At 42.4% G+C, this 24,100-nt stretch overlaps 1 protein-coding gene across 7 annotated transcripts in view; it reads right to left on the bottom strand.

The window, feature by feature from the left end:
- Window positions 1-24,100, bottom strand: part of ITPR1 (inositol 1,4,5-trisphosphate receptor type 1) — a 251,731-nt gene that overhangs the window by 84,256 nt on the left and 143,375 nt on the right. For 6 of the 7 annotated variants that reach the window (XM_078853566.1, XM_078853570.1, XM_078853568.1 and 3 more), the window contains 2 exons: window positions 5,519-5,651; window positions 3,278-3,468 (listed from right to left, as the gene is read on the bottom strand). In XM_078853566.1, the coding sequence (XP_078709692.1) occupies window positions 3,278-3,468; window positions 5,519-5,651 (324 nt within the window). Of the gene's footprint in view, window positions 1-3,277; window positions 3,469-5,518; window positions 5,652-12,501; window positions 12,550-14,221; window positions 14,258-24,018; window positions 24,052-24,100 lie in introns of all 7 variants that reach the window. The other variant, XM_078853571.1, reaches the window with a different exon arrangement.

The following is a 24,100-nucleotide window of genomic DNA, read 5'->3' as shown; positions in this document are numbered from 1 at the left end:
GACACACATATGCTCACTCTCTCTCGCTCTCTCCCTGAACCACTGTTGGCTACAAAGATCATTTTCCTAAAGGTAGGGACACTCCCTGAGCACTTACCCGTGAAGCTGGAGAGGATGGAAAAAGTTATTCTAGTTTGCTGGAAGTAGCATCTTAAAAGGCAAGATCACGACAGAAATTGGCAGAGCTGTAAGGTACGGATGTGAAAGTGCTATGAGGTTTACTAAAACTGTTCCACACCAACAACTTCTTCCTCAGCAAATACTTAATTTACAATCCCCCCCCCATGTGCAGTGAGACACATGAAATGGAAACTAGAGTCTTCGTTTTTGGTTAAAAATGTCTCCATGGAGATGGATGGAAGATTTCCCTACTATATGTAAATCAGAGTTAGAAAGGGATCCCTTGGGTCATATAGTCAAAATAAACTGAGATGTAGCCCTATTCAGTCCATTAGCTTCAAATTCCAGAATAAGCTAAGGAATATAGATTTATCCTTGCTGGACTGGAACAGAATTTGATTTACCCATCAATCTGACATAGGAAGATACCTGTGCATTGCTAGGAAGATGAAGGCTCAGGTTTAACACTTGAGAAGATAAATTTCACTCTGCAATAGTAATGGTTTATTAAAAATTTAAGTTGGTGTGGGGCTCTTTATCCTTTGTCTCAGGCAGAGTCAGCTAAACGTTGATCACAAGAGCGCACTCCATGTCCTCTTGCTCATACATATAGCAACAAAAAAAGAGTGCTGAGTGTGGAGTCTGAAATTTGGAAGGAGCCACGCAGGTTCTCCCCATACTACTAGAATATACTATATTAGAAGGTGATGTTGCTGCGAGCTACTGAATCAGTGTGGTTTCTTGACACTGCACAGTGACGTTGTGTATAACGATGCTGGCTGAGTATCACACTGTGAGGTAACCTCACAAAGCAACATCAGTTCGTCACACTGAGTTGGGGGTCTCTGACTCAATACAATGATGGATATAACTATTAGTTCTTCAGGATTTAATACAACTGTTAACACCCAGACACCAGTGCCCTTCAGAGCCCTTTATTCTAGTTCTTTTCCTGCCAGAGCATATGGTGTAACAATTCTTTTTATTAATAAAAATGGAAATAAACACTTTTTTGTCTGATGTCTACTTCAGAGCTTGTGGCTTTTAGCAAAGCCTGATATTCCCCCCCCCCTTGCAAAAATCTGAGCTAGATTAATCTTGATATAATTCCACTGATTTCAAATGAATTATATGAAAATTTATGCATGAATTATAACAAGTAAGCTTGTCTATCATCATCATGATGCATTAGTTAAAGAAGTGGTGAAAGGGCCCCAATCAGAATCAGGGCCCCATTGTGCTGGGCATTGTGCAAACACACAGAAAAAATATTCCCTGTCTTGGAAATTTCACAATCTATAAGACAGACAGACAAAAGGTTGGGGGAGTGGATGTAAAGTACTGGAGATAATATTTCTAAAAATCAATGCACTACAGCTGTGACATTAAGCTAGAAACCTAAACATGTCAATTACCTAAAGAGTTGAGAAATATTTAATTCTCTAAAAGAAAAAAGTAAACAACTGTTTAAAAATAACTGCACGACCAAGTTACTGATAGTTTTATTTGGACACAGAATAGAAAGAAATTAAATTATTGTACTGTGACAAAGTTCCCCCTCTGCCTTGGTGGGTCCTGCGCTTATTGGCAGATTTGCTCACTTCAGAGGTTCATGGGAGCCCTCAGTTTGGCCACAATCTGCCATTCACTCAGTCTCATCACTGGCTAGCATGGGGAAAAGGAAGAACAATCCCCGCAGTCTCTGCTGATCCACCTAGTGGATTGGGGAACAGGCCAGAAACCTTCTTCTCTGGTGGAACCCACAGCCCAGTTCAACTCCTCCGGTAACAAGTAGGGAGTGGGGGATGGGGAGAACCTGGGCCCGCCCTCTACTCCGGGTTCCAGCCCATAGCCCTGTGGATTGCAGCTGTCTACAGTGGCTCCTGTAACAGCTGTGTGACAGCTATAACTCCCTGGGCTACTTCTCCATGGCCTCCTCCCAACACCTTCTTTATTCTCACCATAGGACCTTCCTCCTGATGTCTGCTAATGCTTGTATTTCTCAGTCTTCCAGTAGTATGCCTTCTCACTTTCAGCTTCTTGCGCCTCTTGCTCCCAGCTCCGCGCACCACAAACTGAAGTGAGCGCCTTTTTAAACCCAGGTGCCCTGATTAGCCTGCATTAATTAATTCTAGCAGCTTCTTGATTGGCTGCAGGTCTAATCGGCCTGTCTGTCTTGATTGTTTCCAGAAAGTTCCTGATTGTTCTGGAACGTTCCCTGTTACCTTACCCAGGGAAAAAGGGACCTACTTTTCCTGGGGCTAATATATCTGCCTTCTATCACTCTCCTGTAGCCATCTGGCCTGACCCTGTCATAGTACATATTGGGAAAAACCCACTCTATTTATACAATATACACATGTACCAATCTCTCTCAAAAAACTCTGCACTTTCCAAGCAATTTTCAGGAGCCCAAACACAGGTGCATTAAATCCTACACAGACTAATTCTGCTTAAAGTATATAGAGTCAATGATAAGGCATCACATATTCTAGGATAGTCTTTGCAGGCTCATTTAGCCACAGCAATGCTTTGGTTCATGTGTGGAAGAACAAAACAAAACAAATCGTGCTTCTGACACATGGCTTTTTTATTTAATGCCCATCAAACCACACACAAATCCTAGACTGGTAGGTCTAGTCAGCTGGCACACACTTCTAATTCAGTCAATGAAACCAAACTAAATATAAAGACATGTAAGTCAATGAGAGCAACACTGCCAGAGAACTAACTACAACCTGGGGCTTATCGCAAAGTAAAGTGTCTTCTGATTTTAAGCCAGATAAAAACAAAAGCTTAGTTCTGCAAACTCTTACACGCTGGCTTAATTTTACTCAGGCGAGTAGTCCCACTAACTACTGCATCCTGCTAGACTGCCTTAACAACCTCAAATCCAAGCTTCCACACAAAGCCAATGTTTAGAAGTCAGTGATACCTAGCTACTTTTAAGTTAAAGTGCCTGGGTAAAGACCAGCCTTGAAATATTGCAATACTCAAAAATACACAATACACAGTGAGCACTGACACTTCCCAGTACTTCAGGCCTAAGATTATCTCGTCACAGCTCAAAGCAACAGTCAATTTCTAGGGATTTTAGAAAGAGAATTCCAATTGATGATGTTTTTAGTAATCAGCTCATTGTTATCCATTTCCTTACCTGTATAGTAGTGTTGCCACCTTCCAGAAGGGCAATGGCTAGCAGAATACTTTCATGAAAAACTCTATCACTGGTGGCATTCATGATGAGGTCTATGACGAGGTTGGATGCGCCTTCCTTATCCAGATGACACTGGACATCGGCCAAACTCATTTCACCTCGACTCATTGAACTGGATCCGGAGCTTCCTCCTAGAAAGGTAAATCACAATGAATAGCCTGAGACTCACTCATCCCTTCATTCTATCCAGGTGATAGAACTCATTCTATAATAAAGAAGAGTAAAATGTTATATCCTAATAAATTAACACCATGAATAAATTTAAGTGCCAATCAGGTGTTTAACTCTGTACAAGAGATAATGACAAGTTCTCTCATGAAGAGCTTATACAGTCTAGAAAAGGGGTTCTCAAACTGTGGGTTGGGACCCCAAAGTGGGTCGCAACCCCGGTTTAATTGGGTTGTCAGGGCTGGTGTTAAGACTTGCTGGGGCCAGCGGCTGAAGCCCAGGGCCTGCGCCCCACCGTCCGGGGCCCAAGCCAAAGCCCAAGGGCTTCAGCCCTGGGCAGCAGGGCTCAGGTTACATGCCCCCTGCCCATGACTGAAGCCCTTGGGCTTGGGCTTTGCCCCCACCCTGTCTGGGGCAGTGGGGCTTCAGCTTTGGGCCTCCCCAACCCAGGGCAGCAAGCTCAGGCTTCAGTTCCCACTCCTGGGGTCATGTAGTAACTTTTGTTGTCAGAAGGGGGTTGTGATACAATGAAATTTGAGAACCACTGGTCTAGAACAAACAAAGATAACATGCATTGGCAGACCCAAAGGAAACCATGTCCTACTTTCAATGTGAGTTTGAGAAAATGGTGTCATGAAGGAAAACTGTTTGACACGAATTAGTATTTGCAGCTGTGTGGAAGAAAGAAGCTTTTAGCAGTGACTTGAAAGTGGAGAGGATGGAAAGGGGCTATGTACAGGAAGGTAATTCCATGTACAAGATACAGCACGGAAGATGGCAGGAAGATGACAGTGGAAAGCAGGACACAAGGATGTGCAGGATTTGCATCACTAGTGGAGCGAAGGGGAAAAGGCAAGACATAAGATCCAAGAGATCATAAGATCAAGAGAGACCAGGGAAACATGGTGCAGAACCTTAAACACCAAGGGAAAGTAGTTTAGACTTGATACACTCGGCAAATGGGTGCCCGTGGAAGGGAGAGAGAAAGGAACTGGGTCTAGTCAATGAAAAAGATAAATACTGGGATTATGCATGGATAGATGTAAAGTATATTGGTTTCAGAAAGACCAGAGAAGAGTAGGCTGTATATTATGAGGCAAGAAATACAGAAAGCATGAACACATTTTTAATGAGGACACTGGCATTTTATTTATCTTAAAGAATAAAACTACTGAATCATGTTTTGACAAAAAGCCCACTAATATCAGGCAGAATTTAACAAAAAGCCAGAACTAAATGTATTTGCCTTTACTGTGGTTCCCATCAACTTTGACAGCACCCCTTTAGGCAGAAATGAGATTTGAGTTGTTTTAGAGATGGTTAATCAGACTGTCCTCATGAGTATTTTTCCATTATTCATGAAAATGTGAAAATGAATTACAGCAAAAATTACTATGCAAAATGTACTAAGGAAATTTAATCAAAGCAAAGTTCTGAGATACAACAAAAGCAACCCTGTTTTAATAGGGTCGCCAGGGCAGGCATTAGACTTGCTGGGGCCTGGGGCCGAAGCCCGCGCCCCACCGCCCAGGGCCCATAAGTTAGGTGACTCTCAACTCAGAAAAAAGTTAAGTTCATTTATACATTTAATTTTAACCTATTCTCTTTCAACAACAGCATTTGTTTTTGTAGATTAGAAGTTTGCTGACTTCTGCAAGAGTCCATATGAATAAAAACATCTTAAATGATCAAACAGGCAAACGCTGCTCTTCTTTACAGTGTGAAGTGAAAACAATCCAGAGGAGCTCAAAAAAAAAAAATTAGGAGGATTTCTGAAACCAACATTAAAAAGGCAAATCCGTAGAACTCCTTCCCAATCCTATTGTTGAGGGATAGAAATAATTTGTCCTTTTCTGTGCAACTGACAGAAAGTCATGGGGGTGGGGGAAGTCTCAAAGGAAAAAAGAAGCTGCTTCACCTGTAAAATTTTCAGTTGGTTATGCAGAAACAAGCATAGACAATATGGCAGGCTAGAGTCATACAAATCACTCATTAGCAGGCAGCACATCCTACCTCCTCCCCCAGCTTTGCAAGTGCCTCCAGGAGACAACGGGCCATTGCCAAAGCTTGTAAGGCTCTCTCTTCTTCCTGCAGGTCTGACGTTGCCATAGTAACGGTTGACCAAAACTTGCCTGAGTGCTTCACCCTTAATTCAAACAGGGTAATGAAATCAGTATTTGAATTTAATGCATAAATGAACGAACAACACTCAAGAGAAGCAGGAGTGTCTTATAATTGGCCTAATTTCACCAGAGGTGGTGGGGGAAGGAAAGACTGAAACCGTGAATGTTTCAAAACAAAACTTCATTGAACATCCTACGATATTTTCAGACCAACCTAGTCACTATATAACCATCCCATAAGCCTCGACTGAGGCCATGGGTACCAAATACCAGCAATAGTTAAAGTTCACATGCCACACTAAAAAATTCTAGCTTGTGTAATATTGAGATTTTATTCCAAAGGTGCATTTTTACTGGTGTCCATTGAAAAGGACCAGGGCTCAACTTTAAAACAGACATGGAATTTGAGTGACACACACACAAAAAAACCCAACCACACAAAGTGGGGATTGGATAAGGGGATGGTTAGAACTCTGGCAAAGGGCACGAAGAGAGAAAGAGGATGAAGTCATGGTTTAAGATAACATCTTATGAGAATAATCCCACCTCTTCATACTCCATTTTGTGAACATTAAAGAGCTGAAACACCCTCCCATCCCCAAATAATTAATGTTAGTTGACGGTACCCATCTGTGTATAATCTCAGCTCCGTTAATAGTTTACTGGTTTCCAACTCTTTAGTAAATACAGAGTTGGAAAGCAGTAAACTTTCCAACTCTGCAGCAAATACAGATGGGTCATTATGATCAGCCAGCATCCTAGCACGTGAGATCTTGCATGTTGCAGGACACCAGTCCTCCAATAACCTGTAGCCTCTCAACTATATTCAAAGCCAGAAGCCCACAAGCAACGTTCTACTCTGGGTAAGAAGCCCTGAACACATGCAGCTCACCAGTGGAAGATGAGAGCCTGTCATACCTCTCAGAATCTGAACCACCATTAATAGGCCCAATGCTGCTCCCACTGTTGTCAGTAAGAACACACCTGGGATCACAATTGAGCACTATGTCTGCAAGCTGCATGCTTATTTTGGTAACACAAAAGTTGGCAGCATGCCAAGCAATGACCAGGTATAGCAGGTATTTTGAGAGTTTTTTAAGACCTTTGTAGGTAAAGACAGAGACAAGTAACTAAAAATATTGATCAGGGACTATATTTCAATTAAATACATGGGGTTTTGAAGAGACTTAAGAAAAAAATGACTTTAGGAAGAGAGAAAAAAATCCAAGCTGGAACAAAACTAAGTATCTTATTGACCTTGAACTACACTGGCAAAATTCATCCTGCACATTGTATTATAGTTCATATGCCAAGTAATGTACTTTGCCAGATCCATCCAAAATGTCCCTAACAACGTAGCTTGACATCATCTGCTGTACAAGTTAAGCCTTTGTTTAAAAACTTCAGAAGTGACTTTTAAAACACAGACAAAAAATAATGAAATAAATCCATTAAAATACACAGCGTAAAAAGAGGAGTGATTTGTACTTTGGATGAGTAACACTTTACACTGGGCTCTCTTCAACAAGTGATGGGGGCAGCCTACCTGAAAGTTAAAAATCCTGAAACATCTTTTGGAAAGTTACAGGCTATCCCCGGTGTGCTGGAGAACAATGCCTCCTTTCCTAAGAGAATTCCTATGTTGAATGCATAATGGTAACACCCTTTGCCTTAGTCTTTGTGCATCTAGCCTCAGACTTCAAAATTATCCCCACATACGATTAGTAGGGCCCTACCAAAGTCATGGTCCATTTTGGTAAATTTTACAGTCATAGGATTTTAAACATCTTACATTTCATGCATTCAGAAATGTATATCTTAAACGTAATGGTGGTGTAACCGTGGGGGTCCCAACCCAAAAGGCAGATTGTGGGGGCTCACGGCTGGTCATGGCACCGCCATCCTTTCTTCTGCCCTGCTGCTGGCGGTAGCACTGCCTTCAGAGCTGGGTGGCCAGAGTGGCTGCTGCTCTCAGCAGTGCAGAAATAAGGGTGGCAATACCATACCATGCCACCCACACTTCTGCGCTGCAGCTGGCGGTGGTGCTGTCTTCAGAGCTGGGCTCCCAGCCAGCAGCCACGGAGCTTCCTGCAGCTGGGGGAAATTCCCGGAGGTGGGTCTGACCCAGCCCCAGGAGCAGCCTGTGCAGGGAAAGAGGTAGTCTTGTCCCTCCCCAGCCCGGCTAGGACTAGCAGCTGGAGCCCGGCACATGGTAGGAGCCCCCAGCTGGGATGCCTCCAGGTCCTGCTGCTCCCCAGCTCCAGAGCTTGGACGTTAAAGGGGGTGGGTGTGTGTGGGTGTGCGTGTGGAGGGGTGACCACGGAGCCCCCTGATCACGACACCCTGGGCAGTCACCCACCTGTAAGGCTGGACCTGCCCCCACAAAAGTGATGACCCCTCCCATACCAGGCCACCCTCACTTCTGCACTGCTGCTGGCGGTAACAATGCCTTCAGAGCTGGGTGCCTGGCCTGCAGCCGCCGCTCGCCGGCTTCCCAGCTCCGAAGGCAGCACAGAAATAAGGTTGGCAATACTGTGACCCCCCACTGCCCCACAACAACCCAGATTTCACGGTACCCAGGGTTGGTGCAAGGATATTTTGCATCCTAGGCAAAACTTCCACCTTGTTGCCCCCACCCGCCGGCACATTGGTTCATTGAGGGGCAAATCCTAACAAGCCTTTATAGACCCCGGGGCCAGCCGTGCCCAGGGGCTGCTCCCCAGACCAGGTTTCCCCCTCCCCGCCCCCTGAACTCCCCTGGAGAGTGCACAGTCCCCGCCCCTCCCAGGAGCCCTCCCCACCCCGGCGGCCCCCGCCCCGAGTCCACTCACTGGCTTTGCCAGGGTCAATTTCATTCCCCATGCACCTCTGCAACGACCATCCCATAGGCACTTGCAGAGCTGGTGTAAAAGCTGTGACAAGCTGGCTGCAGTCACATACATTACACTCCACACACCACAGCAGCTGCAACAGTCACACACACTCCCCATTTGTACACAAAAAAACCCAGGCCACAGCCACAACCAAACCTCACACAGCCTGAATCTGTTAACTGGCCACTTCACCTTGAATGGTCCCTGGAAATGCATGTTAACTACTTATGCTAAACAATCTGCTCCACTTTGTATTTAGCAGTGACTGAGTATATTTCCCAGAGGGAAGAAGAGCTCTGCGTGGCTTGGAAGCTCATCTCTCTCACTAACAGAAGTTGGCCCAATAAAAGATATTACCTTGTCCCACAACCACACCCACCAGCTTCAGCCACAGACGGTCACCTCTCCCTGCTGCCGGCAGTGCCCCACACACATGAAAGCTTAACGTTGCGCAGCTGACTTGGCCACAGCCAAAAGTTCCTGGAACTCATGTGAGACATTTGGGATGGGAGATCCAGTTTTTAATCCCTCCCTTATCTCAATGGTACGGAAGAGATGGCCCTTTCTTTTGCCACACGAGACATTCGAGTTCCTGAATCCATGTTTTTCAGCAGACCCAGGATTGAGCTCCAAATAAACATCCTGAATTTTGGTGCTCGCCAGAGTGTCCTAAGGTGCACGCAGTGCTATCAGTTATATCAGCTCTGCTGCTAATCCTCTGAGCATTCACACAGGCAGAGACACACTCCCCCCAGGCCACATGTGATGCATCACACACACAAGGATACAGGTCACACACATCGCACATAGAGGGACACAGACAGACACGTCCCATGGACAGACATGTCACTCAGAGACGCACACAAACTGACATGTCAAACAGATGGACACACATCAGACACAGAGATGCCCATTGACGCAAAACAGATGCACAGAGACCTCACGCACACAGGGACCTCTCTCTATCTCTCACACTCCACACAGCCTCAAAGCAGGGGCATAAATTCAGCACTTATGTGAATTCCCAAGTCAGGCCTGTTTCTGAGGTCCTTCATGCAGCACTGTTTGTGTACCCAGGACTGAGCCCAGTTGATATGCCAGAGGTTAAAGCAGAACCAGGCCCCGAATGGTGTATTCTCAGCACCTTCCCCCTGGACACTCCTGGCTGCTGCCTCAGCTGGTTCCTCTCCCCTGCTTGGCTGCTCCTCGGCACCTGCACCAGCAATTCGGAGATCATTAGGCAGCACTCATCCCTGCATGTGAGGAGCCACTGCCGCCGGGGCTCGGGGCCCTGAGTCTGCTCTGGGAGAGGGAGCGGCAGTTTACACACCCAGGAGCTGCAGAACCTGAGCACAGTGAGGGGGGGAGCCGGGGGCGCGCCCCCCACTCCCAGGGGCTCCTGCAGCGGAGGCAGGCGGCAGCGGCCCCAGTGCGCCCCTGGCTCCCCCCTCGCCGCATTCGGGCTCTGTGGCTCCCGGGAGTGTGAGCCACCGCCGCCCCTGCTGGAGCTGGCTCAGGGCCCCGTGCCCTGGCGGCCGCTCACACTCCCAGGAGCCACAGAGCCCGAGCACGGAGAGAGGGGAGCCGGGGGGGCGCACAGGGGCCACCGCTTGCATGCATCTGCTGCAGCCTGCAGGAGCCCACCCCCTCCCCCCGCCGTGGGGGGAAGGGTGCCGGGCAGCAGCCTGGGCAGGAGGGCGGGGGGCGCGGCTGCTCCCCGCTAGTGGTGCCGCCGCCTTTGCAGGGCTGCTGCCCCCCCCAGGGCCGCGCCAGCTCCTCCATGGCTGGGGCTCGCCGCCCGTGCAATCCGGAAGGCAGCTCCTCCCTGCCGAGCGAGGGCACCGCTTTTAGGCGCCCCCAACCACTTGCACCAGCCCTGACGGTCCCTGATGCATTTTTCACAGCTGTGAATTTGGTAGAGCCCTAACTATTGGCATGAAAGATGCTAGATAGTATCCATATTTTATTCTTCTGCAATCAGCTTCAGATGAGGGGTAAGATTCAAAATAAACCTTTAGAAAAGGCCTTGCCAGCAATGTGCTCCCAAAATTATAACAAAAGGCTCACAGGGGCACTCCTCCCACAAATCACTTAGCAAAATGATACTAGGAAAAGATCATTACTCCTAAGGTGCCTGTATTTCCGAACATTGATTGGGATGGTCTGTGAAAATATAAGAGAGGCGGGGACTAGTTCTAAACACACACCTTCCCCCCCCCCCCCCACGCACAACCCCAGACTGTGTGTGAGCTATTTTGATGGACAATGACAAGATACTATTCTAGTACATGCTGCAGTGATTTATACCATTCCTGCTGCTCTCAGCTTTGCAGGCGGTGAAGGGTGCATGACAGAACAAGGTCAGATCAGGCGAAAAAACAAACTATGCTGTCTTCTGCATGTGCACTCATTAGAAGGAAAACTTGACATTTATACACCCTTTATGCCAAAACTAAGTTACAATGGGGTTTTCACATTACCACTTTTTCTTCTGTTAAATTAACTAGCAGTTGCCACAGCAACTGGCATTTAAAATGGTACTTTTTACTACTGACGAAAGATTTTTAAAACACATTTACTATGAATATCATTGTTCAATACACTTCTCCCCACCCCCCCATCTTCTAAAGGTTAATGATTGTTCTTTGGATTATAGGTAGTTTGCCTTTATTTCTACTCGATAGGAAAAAAAAAATCTGATGAAGAAAGTTTAGTGGTCAAAATATTTCAGGCAAGAGAAAAGCTCAAGTGGAATTTATGAGTATGCCTGTTGTGGTACCACCATCTTCTTGCTATTGTTGGACTACATCTAAAATAGCGACACTCATAAAAGAGCATGATAGCAAGAGAAAGCAGATGAGATCATATGTCAAGTGATTCCAATTTCTGGTAAAATGCTCATCCAGAGTTGCACAAGCTTGGAGATGTGCTTTCATGTTTAATACCACTTGGAGCTGCAGTTCAAAACAATGGGAAGGAAAACCTCATCATTTTCTTGATGTAATAATTAAAAAGCACTGACAAGCAGATGAGAATGTAATCTGAATAAAAGAGGAGAGAAAATAATTTCCCAAATACTGTCATTAATTCAGCTGTAACAATGGGCTTGAGAACACTTCTTTAACTATAATGTTAGTATTATACAGCACTTCAATGCTTACAATATGCAAACAAATATCAGATGTTTGGCTGTATTAAGAAATATGAAACATGCTACCTAGAAAAGTTCAATGACATTCAGTCTCTGTATTTAGCATCCAGTCAAGCTATTGGTAAGCAGTAGATAAGTGGTATACAAATATTATTGTAGTCAACAGCATAGTATAGATGAACTGGGTATTGTGTGTATATTAGAAAGTGTTTTCTATTGGATGAAAACCTTTAGGCAGTAAGACATTGTGCATTTCCATACACCCTTCAATTAAAATGCAAGATTAAGACAGTAATACAGTTAAGAAGCAAGTACCACAACAACAGCAGCTTAACTAGAGGAGCAGGCAAAAGTGGGAAGCACCACAATGAACTACATGCAGTGCTGATTTTGAAGACTGCTTAGTTGTCAAAGCTAAGAGGCACTTTTTGGCCAGGCAAGTCAACTCTGTGGGCCTGATTATCCTTTCACATTGGCTTTACAATGGTGTGACATCACCAGCGTCAAGGGAGTTCCTCCCCAACTACAGTAGCATGAAAGAAAAAAAAAAAAAAAAACACCAGCCCTTGCGGTGGAGATTTCCAAAGCAACCGAGGAAACACACACACTTTCCATTTAATTTTAATTGAAGACGTGTCTTACATGACTTCAACTACTTTACAGTTGAAACTGGTAGAAATACAAGTTTGAAAATCTCAAAGACAATTGACGATAAGTTCCCTTTTAAAAACAGCCAAATACATTTTTCACATGAACTTTTCTGCCTGCATATACTGTTTAAGAAAAAAGGAGAGGCGGAAGGAAGTGTAATGGTAATTAGCAGTAAATATATCAGACTACTATACATACCCTTTTATGATCTTCCAGCTGCCTCTGTAGTAGACTTTGATCAAGCTCCTGCTGAGCATGCAGAAATTCTGTTGTAAAGTATAATACTAAAGAGGCACTAATATCTTCAGCATCAATAACTAAACAGTAGAAAAATTCAAGAAAGTCATACAACTGAGAGCAATGCGGGAGGGAAGGTAGGTCGACCAAAAAACTTAGAGTTTCAGGGCTTATCTACACTTAACTGGTCACCTTTGATGCGCTCCATCAAACTACACAGGGCATGCACGTTTGCTAGATGTTTGTATATATTTAAAAGTAAAAGTAACACAAAGTTTCCATCTAGTTTCACAGTAGTTCATAATACAAAACAGAAAAAAAAAGGCCAGGTTCTTGGCAATTCACGCATGCATTACATCCATGCATACACACTTTTACAAACACACAAACACACACCATTTCTGGAGGAAATGTCATTATTTTTACACACCTCACTCTGGCCAATTAGGAAGTCCGGTCTCTTGCAAATGTGGAAGACATTTGGCACAGAATGCCAATGTCAGTGCCTCAGTTCTGTTTGAGGCTTTCAACGTATTTTTGTTCGGCTGTGCAGAGTAAATACTATGGCGGGTTTATAATGCTGAAAGCCAAATGGCCCTTCTCTTTGAACGAGGCAGATTTTCAGAACAGAATAATGTCTCATACTGTTGATGGCTTCGAAAGCATTTGGATCATTCATGACAATCATTTTTCAGGGACCGATTTAACTCTAAGAGGCTATTTCCCACATGTCTCATTGAAGTCATTCTGTAACCAATGAGCACTTAGACACTTAAACACTACTCCACAAATGCTACTTATGATAAAGTTCCAAAGTACTGAAAACTACATTTTTTTCTTCATCACTTACAACAAACCCAGAATACTGCTTAGCCACATAAAATTCTTTACATAGCCTAGGCAATTGAAAACAAGCTAGACTTAAGCTTTCATATAGCTTTAATCAAGAGTAAAGCTGATCTGGTAGGCAATGGTACATTCTGTGCCAACCGCATCATTGGTTGCTTCATTAGTTCCAAAATAATTCAAGCTTTCATAAATGCATAAATAAATAAAAGTTTAGTCCTAAATGTTTTTGGTGGATAAATTGTTGAATATGAACTGATTCATCCTAATGGGTGTTAATCCTGTAATGTAATGATGGCAATTGAAAGCCCAACGTTAGTATTTCACAGAATCTTTTTAAAAACAGGAATATTCAACTATTCTGGATTTGTGGAACTTGGGTAAAAGTTCCACTATTTTCTCACCCCTCACATCCCAACCTCTTGTTTTTAACATACAGGATAAAAGGATTCCGGATCTTTGATCTCCCCGAGAAGTGAGAGGAATGAAGCCTAGTTCTTAACACAAGGGATCTGAGCTGAGACTTTCAATGTAGTGCCTCCATTAAAGATGGGTGGCTGAATTACCCACACCGCTTTGAAAGTTTCAGTCTTTGCTCTTAATGGTACTATATGAGAACAAGTTTTGAATTGGTAAGAGACCTATTTTTTTCCCCATTGGCGAGAATATTTTTATATATTGGATTGAACCATTTCAGCAGAGCTGCATACGTCCCTCTGCCTACATCACTGGCTAAAACAACACCACAGATTTGACCAACAAGAAAGACATTTAACCATGACTACTTTAAAACACCAATATTTGTGTGTTTTACAAATATAGGTGGGTGACACACCTCTACAGAGCTTTCCGTTTCTGGAGGTTGCGGCAGCTGGTTGAAAGTAAAATGCAGATAATTAGTCATAGTTCAGAAATGTTTCATCTAAAACAGAAATCTAATGGTCAACACTTAGGGAGAGGGGAATTTCAAAACCAACCAAAACAAAAACACAAAAAACTTTCCATGGATTTTCTGCCGCTCATTTGACCTTAGCTGCATCAGCTCGCTGAATTATGGCATAATTGTGGTTTCTACACATACTGAAAGAATGCTTACATGTATAGTGCTGATAAGGGACCACGTTCTCCAAAGCATACCTGCTAAAGTTGCATGTCCCCAACTTGCTCACATGAACTACCAATGCAGAAGAACACGCCCTTTCCAAAATCTGTCCCCAAACATATACACTGACAGATATGGTGAATAACACATTTTATTGTAGTGGCTTAATCCCCAGTGGGGGTAAATCATTGTCTGAATACCACTTGCAGCAGACATCTGTTTTAGGATATGGATTCTGAAAGGAAATTTTCAGTGGACTGTTGTTCATAAGACAAACATTCTTTTTCTGAAATAAAAGAACAATGTGATTATAGTATTGGACATAAGCAACCAAGGGGGATCCTAAAGGGGGCAATGAATAGATTTTCCATTTAAAATGTGATGCAGCATGTTAACACAAATTAAGAGGAGTCTACCCGTATCACTTAGTAAAATTTACAGACTTTCAATACAGACATATGAGACCTATAAAGCCTTTTTAACATGGGTAATTCATTTAATTTCTCTGAAACAGACACCCTAAGAACTAATTATTACTATTTATGAAATAAGAGCATTTAGAGATGCCAAACAAGGTCAGCAACCTGCTGTGGTAGGTGCTGTATACTCTCGTAACACTCATTCTCTGCCCCAAAGAGCTTACAACCTACACAGACAAATGAGACCATGAGTAGGAGAAAGGAGGCATCACACTAATTTTAAATACGAAAAACAGGCACGAGCAGATTAAGTCTGGTGTGCCTAAGGTCACACCAGATACCTGTACTAGAACTAGGATTTGAACCCAGATCTCCCAAGGGCCAGTCCAGAGCCTTAACTGCAAGACCGACCACGCACACACACACACACACAGAGCGACCTAGTAGTAGAGTGATTGTGGTGAATCAGTTTTCAGAATATCAGCAACAGAGTAGGAAAAAACAGGCAGGGAAAGAGAGGAAGGCAACCAAACTGAGGAAGTGTGAGGTGGAGAGGTTCCACTGCTAAGGGAAGAGGCAGAGGGACTGACTTTTTCCAACTTGGCATTCAGTGGGGAGGGATTCCACGATCAGGAAAAGCCGTTCTCCTTATTTCTTCTAATCAACTTTCCTCCTGGCTGATTCACATGTCTCTTGGGTACATTATTTCCTTGCATTGTCATTCCTATGTATTCTGGAAATTTAACAAGCGTATAAGCCACTGAAGTCTTGGTCAAATGGGAGTTTAGAGTATTTAAGCTTGGAGAACAAAAGTTAAAGAGGAAGAACCTCATTTATGCAGGAAATTTGTCTTCATCTACCTAGTACTCATGACCAAGCACACTCCCATTGCTCAACAAATAATATTGGAATTGCCATTTCCAGACCATTAGTCAGTCTGAGCCCCTTATCCAGACCACACCAGCACCCAGTACACAACTTGCCTCAGAGCAAAGTGAAAAAGCCCTCTTATTACTACAGTAATAATCAGTCTCCTTACCGATAACACAAGCTCAACTGCACACACCTCTGTTAAGGGAATTAATGTTTGTCTTCTTTTCAAAGATTGAGAAACTGAACCAGAAAGGTTAAGTGTCCTGACCCAGGCTACGGAGGGTGTCAGAGTCTGAACTAGAATGCCCTGGTCTTGTGCTCTTACCACACACTGACCAAGCAGATATGTTCATGTTTTAGGACTGAAAGTTGCCAGAGCTACAAAGAATCCAAAAGAAGTTAATTTGATCCCATAGAACAAAGTGATTTACAGGGATTAGGAAGAGGAAGTATATGACATAGAAAAGTCCCAATGTTTTCCAAATTAAACAGGAAACGGCATATAGGGCTTTAGGGCTCAATCTTATAAAGTGAACTGCTTGGGGAAACCCTTGCTTCTGGAAAGGTTTCAGTAACTTCAAATGATGGGAGCTTGATGCAGTCCTAAGAGTCAGTTCGCCTGTAACACTGCAACTGTAACAGGGCTTTAGCAATCAATCAGTAAGACTAAAAGCTGAATAATGAGTTTGACTGGATTGTTTTAATCAGAACTGGTTAAAAGTAGCAAAGAAATGTTGAGTTAAGAGTGTCATGCTATCCTTAGCAGGGTAAACAAATTATTAGCAATAGGCTTCAGAGAATGATGGTCCAATGGTTAAAAAGTGTTAACCTGGGAGCCAGCTGCAATTCCCTGCTCTGCCATAGGTTTCCTGTATGACCTTGGATTATGACAATCTCGCTTTGCCTCAGGTTCTCTCATCTATAAAACGGAGGAAATGAGGATAAGTGCATTCCAGATGATAAAATACTACGATATTGCAGTACTGGGTGCCATATAAGCACCAGAGATAAAGCATTCAGCTTCAAAATGTTAAACTAAAATGGAATGGATGGCAAGGTCGGAGAAGAGCATAGAAAATTTCCTTTCTACTAACAATAAGGAAAGTGCCATTCAACTTACTGTACAAGAACAGCCTACTTTGAAGCCGCTCCTGCCTAAAAGTCTGACAAATAAACCTTTGTTATTAGCCTTACCAGAATTATTATTATTTTGACCTATTGTTGACCTGAACGATTCTAACAGTTCTCATTTGTTATGTAATAGGTATCTCCCCCAAAGCAACTCATCTGACTCAAGAGTAGATGAACCCATTTCAGCAGTTGGTACAACCAATTAACTGTGTAAGCGTGCACTTATTACATCACTTTAAAGCTGACCTAAAAGGGAAACGTTTGAATTTTTGTCCTCTTTTGCCTTTATGTTTTATGAAGAAGACCTAAAAGTTTAAGGTTTTTATCGGATTGATTTTTTTACATGAGAAGCTGAGAATTTGTCTATTCTGTTTTTCCTGAAGACTACAGACACTGTGGGAAACTAGCAAGTGATTGATATTGTAGATAAAAATGAAGATAGAATTGCACAAGAGAGGAAAAGATTTTTTTTCCCCCCAGACTTGAAAACTCTGGAGTTCTTTACTTTTTTGCTAACTATGTTATTTAGCTCAAATACCTAGCAAACAGCTAGAACAAAAGATTTCTATTAAACATTTGTGACTCTTTCAAACAAAGAGCCGAGAGAGCTTCCAGTTAATTTCACTGGGTCCTGAAATGGATGCCCTCAGCAAAATACGGGAGAGAAGACCTGATATTCTTGACATTTCTAAGGTAGAAAAACAACAGGTGAAAAACATTTTTTTTTAAATGAGAAAGAGAGGGGGAGAGAGAGAGAGAGAGGGGGAGAGAAAAGAGAACATTTCAGGCTTTTGCAATGAAAAGAAATGGGACATATTTGTAATAAAAATGTGATCCTTTCCCCTCTCTCCCCCTCACTGAATTTTGACATTTTGATGAAAAAGTCAAAATTACAAGTTTCAAAAGATGTTCAGTCTTGGCTATAGAGAAGCAAAAAATAAAGCCAAATCCATTTTGTCCTCCTCAGGTCACCTCTGATTATACAGGTTTCACAGTGGTAGCTGTGTTAGTCTGTATCAGCAAAAACAACGAGGAGTCCTTGTGGCACCTTAGAGACTAACAAATGTATTTGGGCATAAGCTTTGAAGTGGGTTTTAGCCCACAAAAGCTAATGCCCAAATAAATGTGTTAGTCTCTAAGGTGCCACAAGGACTCCTCGTTGTTTTTGATCAGACAGTACATTCAGAAGAAGGTGTAACCTAGCTGGTACACTTCTTGGTGTTCAGCTTCCCCATGCCTATACTGGCTTATTCCATCTTCTTCACAACACTATTTAGCCATAGGATTAGAACCTTTTTCACACCTGACACAATACCCAAAGATTTCCACAATCCTGCTTCCATCTCCCTAAGGTCAGTTCCATGTGCATGTCTCTGAGGCCTCTCCAATGAACCTGCTTAAAAAACAGACCAGAAACCAGAGACTTAATTTCTTCTACTTGAGACATAATTCAAACACTGGTTGTGTCATGAGATCTCTCTAGGAGGGAAATAATTTCATCTTTAAAAGTGCATCTAACTAGCATTTATCTTATTATCCATCTCCTATCTTAGATCTGGAAAAGAACACATTCTGAACTTATCCAGTTGTTGCAAAGTAGTTTTACAGCTTATCATTGATACACATTGCTGCAGAGGTTATTGCAGCCAATCCCTTTTAATCAAGGATTTCAGTTCCCTTTTCACCTACTTGAAACCTCAAAAACAAACAAAAAAAAACAAAAACCCCACCCACACTGAATGTGTTTGCTGGTGTATTTCTCTGGAGCTTGCTTATCAACCGCATAAAGAGAACAAATCCTTCTTTTTATTGAACTGAAGTCAACATTTTACTAGAAGTTACTTTAATTCACCTGCTTAATGCCTTCAATACCCACTAATGTCAAGGCAAGTTGAGGGTGCTTAGCTGTTTGTTGGATCTGGTCCCTTTCTGCTTTGCTAACGATGTGCAAGGAAAGAGTGGCTGGGGATGTGTGTTGAATAGGGGGTTCATAATTTATGTGCAAATACTCTTGGACATATAAAGATCAGCTTTACTGACCAATGATAGAGAAATTCACAGAACTTCGCTGAACCTCTTTCAAATACACAGCCTACCTGAATAATAAGATACTGGATCTAACCATTTTGGAGCAACGTTACTGTAAAAAGAAATAGCAACTGTATAGCTGATGCAACTGCTTCTGTAGCCTCGGACACTGGCAGACAGAGTGCAGACTGAACTAACAGTAAACAGTTCCACCACATGTATTGGCAATTACTGCTGAAGGTCACACATCAGCAATGAGCATGAATTCCAGGAAAAAAAGCTGCTCTTATGTAACTGCTGCTTGAATGTTGGCAGGTGCCCAATGGAGCAGTTCACCACAATATGGGAGGAGGGGGAAAAAAAAGAAAAAAAAAAAAAAGTAGGACATCTCTCAGTTACATTCAGCATCATCAGATTGCCCCCTTAAGGTGAAGTTTAACAGTTCTCTCCTCTTTCATGCTCTTCTCCTTCCATACATAGTAATTTGTTCTGGGATTTATAAATCCCTTACCTAGCATCTCACTACTTCCATTGAAGCTCTTATCTTCTCATATCAATGCAGGTTGCTTTGTCTCTAGCACCTGTTAAAATCCAGTGACAGACTGCAATGGGGGCTTGAAATTAAACAGCTTCTGAAAGCACTTTGCCAATACTTTAACCCCCTTAATCACAGTGTACCCGAGATTCAAGTATTCACCCAGACCTACATTTTTCACGTAGCAGCTCTGATCATGTATGGTACCTGGGCTACAATGGGAGGGGTGGAATTTAGCTTAAAAAACCCCAAGCTATTTCATACTTTTTCACTGAACTACTGCAGTCTGTTTCGTACGATCACAAGAGGTAAGATTTCCTTGATGCCTCAAATAACTGTACACAGAAGGCCCAATTCTCTTCTCATGCTGGTGCAAATTGGGAGCAACTCCACTTAAATCAATGGAGTTACACCAATGCAAGACAGTGCAAATACAGTCAATGGTAAGAATCAGGCCCACAGCAGCTTCTTGGGAGAACTCTTGTCAGTGTCTCATGTTGGGGTTTTCCACTTTTTTTTTTTTTTATTACTAGAAACATTTGCATAGGGCCCGTGTTTAAAAGTCCATACTTGTCAGTTTATTCTCCACCTAGCAAGTCATAACCTTCAACTCGTGACATTAATCTGGTGCTGTGCAAAGGTTTGCAAAGATCAACAACTACTTCAGGAAGGCACCAAAGAGCAAGAACAGAAATGCTGAACAGATCTGTGAACTAACTCATATTACTACCGCTAGTCATAGTCGTCGTCGTAGTAGTACACATTCCCTTTTAACAAAAAAAACCCGTAACAAAACAAGAAATGACATGGACTATAGCTCTCTTTAGAAATCAAGCTTTCCCTCAGTCTTTCAAGACACGTCTGCTGGTCTTCATTTACATTTTGGTTCGATAAGAACTCCCTCCAAAGGGGCACCCATTCAAAGCTCTGGGCACCCTCAACATACAGAAGAGCACAGGGAGAGACAAAGTAAAACTTGACCATAACAGCACCACCTCTTCCTTCCACCCAACCACACATCATCTGACCAATACTGCTTGAAACCCTCCATTATTATACTTTTGGCCTTAGACCTTGGGCCTCAGTCTTTCGCTCACTCAAAGAGGTGAGCTTCGCAGCACATCCGGAAAGTCAACACATTCGAATTACATTAGACCTTACGGAGAAAGCAATCTTGAGGAAAGGGATCCTTATAAGAGGGCAGAAGGTTCCCTTTAAATGAAGAGGGATGAGCTTAAAGATTTCTGCTGTTCACCACAATGGCAGTAAGGCAAGGGAAGAGAAGTGGTCCCAGGCAGACAGGTCCCAAGCCCTTTGTAGATCAAAACCAGCCCCTTAATGACACTTTGGTGTCATTCGTTCTCTAGTTTTCAAGGATGTGTGTGTCATGTAAGACTTACTGGTCTAAAGTTCTAATGCATCTAATTCTAGTACTGTACACTTATTTTGATGGGATTTCTTGCACATAAAAAAAAAAGTTCTACCACAAATATACTGGATTCTGTGCAACACACAACACTGTAGCATTATGAATTCTCTCCCTTGGAAGTAAAGCATTTTTTACTGAACCCAGATACGATATTGGTGGTTGCACAGCAGTTTATGTAAAAACCCTTAACATTCCATTCGCACGTCTAGTTCAAAATGGATCATGGACCAAGGACGATATTAACGGAGTGTTTAAAAAACCGCAAACAACCCAACACCACCACTCTCCTACCCTCCACTCCTTGCAGATGGTGACCCCACCACAGTTGTCAAAGTAAATCCATAAACGCAAAAACCAAATGAACCAGATCAATGTAAAGAAATTGGGTAGAAGTCACTACTCTGTTCTTAATTCACACCACAGATCCTTGAGATTACAAAAGTCTCAGAACAATAATCTGGCAGGCTGATCAACACACAACGGGTCTGTGCCATAACAGTTGGGCACAGCCAGAACAGTTATGACCACACAATTATGGCCCTTTATAATTCTTCCTGTTATGCAGGGGATTTCCTACTCAACAGGGTGAATTCCAGCATTGTTCACTGAGTAACAAAGGCACTCCCTTTCCACAGGACAGAAAGGATTTTAAGAGAGACTCCACTGACTTTGGTTTAGATTTTCCTCATTATTGAAAGTATAAGTAATAAATAATGGTGTGGCTGTGGCATTTACGGTCCCCCCTCCCCCCTTTTTTTTTTAAACAAATGAAAGACAAGATTTTGAACCTATCCTTTGCCAAAAGTATCTTACAGTAGCTACTTAGAATGCCAGAAAGACTGTGAAATTAGCTCTAAATTAGGTCATAATACGATAACAATATTACCTCGCCAACAGCAGGTCTACTCTGAGGGGCAGGAGTGAGTGGAAAACCATTTCAGCCATTCAGAAAAACTAGACTGTTCAGAGCTTAGCAGCTGGAGAAACTAAAACTGAATTCTGTTTTCTTTGACCCTAACTTTTACAGATGCCAGCAGAAGCTATGATGGGAAACATCACAGCTTCCTTTGAGAATTCTCAAAAAATCCTAACCACTGCCAGCATCTCTCTTTATAAACAGACACTGTTCATTTCCTGTGTGTTTATAAACACACCTGCTCCATCCATGGAATTGTTCCATAAGGAAGCAGTAAAGCTCTTATTTGCAGCCAGAAGACTAAGTTCTAAATTGGGTTTGCAGTCTCTAACTGATTTATTGAGGAATGAGATGGAACATTATGGCAAGAGACTAAGAGGAAAGAGAGAGGGAGTTTCACTTTATGACTTTAATTTGCAATTAAACAATCTCAAGTTCTGTCTGAAGTTTCTCCAAGATAAATTATACATACCATTTGGGGAAGCTGCACCCGAACGGAAACAAAAGGGTCTAGCACCTGATTGAAATGTTAATGTGTTATAAATTAACTTCTCAAAAACAGAGCTCATTTCCAGTGGAGCAGTCTAGGTTAGAGAGAAATCTTAATTAGTAAGAAAAAAAACAAATCACATCCAAGGTTTGACACTAAACTCTGCTGCCAACTATTTTAAGCTCCCCTGTGAAGCCTGGAAAGATATAGTGCCTGAGTCTCCTCATATTAGTGTAAGGTGAGGAGTAACTCTCCTGGAGTAAAGGGACTTTAATAGTGTGAAATGAGTAACAGGAAAATCATCCTCATTCTCTAAATATATCATACGCAGTTTCCATTAATATATGCACTAAGTGAATATAACTACAAACAAAGACCGCTCAGTTCAAGATAAGAGCATTATGAGATGGATAGGTAGGATTCCAAATCTATTTTGGCAAGCAGGTTCCCAAAATGTTATATTTATTCCTCAAAACAATGGATGTTCCAACAAAATAATAATTGAGATCATTGCTAGACTAGGGTTAAAAGGAAAAAAGTTTCAGAGGAAGCCAGTTTAGAATATTTTTTTAATTTGAAAAAAATAGCTAGTATAGTTCTGTGTTTTACATTTTAAAGGGATCAGTTTTGCCCCAGACAGAAGATTGGAACAACACAGAGGAAACAAAGCAAGGGCAGAAGAACTTTTTTAAAGAAGCTCTTAAATAAGTAAAATACTTGCTGGGCAACAGATATACTGTACAAATATACAGAAAAACAATCAGCCTCTGAATTTGGGCCCACATTTTTGGGGCATATAGGATGGTTGGTGCATAGAACAGTGACAGCATTTGAACATTTAGCTACCTCAACTGGAAGATCTCATTCAAACATGGCCCTCTGCCTTTAACGTAGGTATGCTGCATTCAGTGTAAACACCCTATCTTAGGCTGCTGCTTTGCCAGGCAAAGATTAGACACAGATTTACCACCAAGTAGCTTTCACAATATACACCTACATTTTCCCACATATTCACAGGCCAAAGCCGAATAGGAAGAAACAGTGACCACACCTATATATTCTGCTGAACTCAACAGTCATCAAGTTACTTTCTTTGTAGGAAAGAACGCCACACAGTTCCTATGCAAGGGCCCATCCCCTTCTATTCTCTCAGTGTGCTACACAAATACATTGTTATGAGCAATCACTCTCACTAGCTAGTAAGCAAAGACAGTTCATTTAGGGTCTCCTCCAATTGGCATCTCTCATTCTTTCCCATCAAGTATAAATGGGTGCCATTAAAACTTAGTATTAACCTTTCCAGATATTTAGGTTAACCACCCTACCTTCCAAATTGCGAGTTAAGCAATACAGTGGTACAATAATTACTGTGGAATGATAAATGCTAACATTTTAATGGTACTCACTGCAGCTAGTACTAACAGCACTCAGCTCTGATCCTAAGCAGTATGCATACTATTATGCCACCAGATGATTGCAGCTTGCCAAACCTACAACTACATTTGGGATAATACTTGGGGATACTGACAGACAGAATTAGTTATGGTAACTACCAACGTAGACACATAGCGGACTAAACTCAACTAATTCACTAACAGGTGCAGGAGTCAGAACGCTCAACACTGGAAAGACAGCATGACAGATCACATTGCTACTCATAAAACAAACATCACAGAAACACTGCCATGGAAGAAAAATAAAATTAAGACCTCAGCATTATCCAATTCATCAATGGTGATCAACTGGAAAAGAAAAAGGAGAGAAGAAGAGAGGTTGAAAGTAAACATTAGT

The sequence above is a fragment of the Lepidochelys kempii genome, chromosome 7 (assembly GCF_965140285.1).
Source record: "Lepidochelys kempii isolate rLepKem1 chromosome 7, rLepKem1.hap1, whole genome shotgun sequence".
Taxonomy (NCBI): Eukaryota; Metazoa; Chordata; order Testudines; family Cheloniidae; genus Lepidochelys; species Lepidochelys kempii.
Note: the sequence above shows the minus strand (reverse complement) of the source record. Positions and strands in the feature narration are given on the sequence as shown.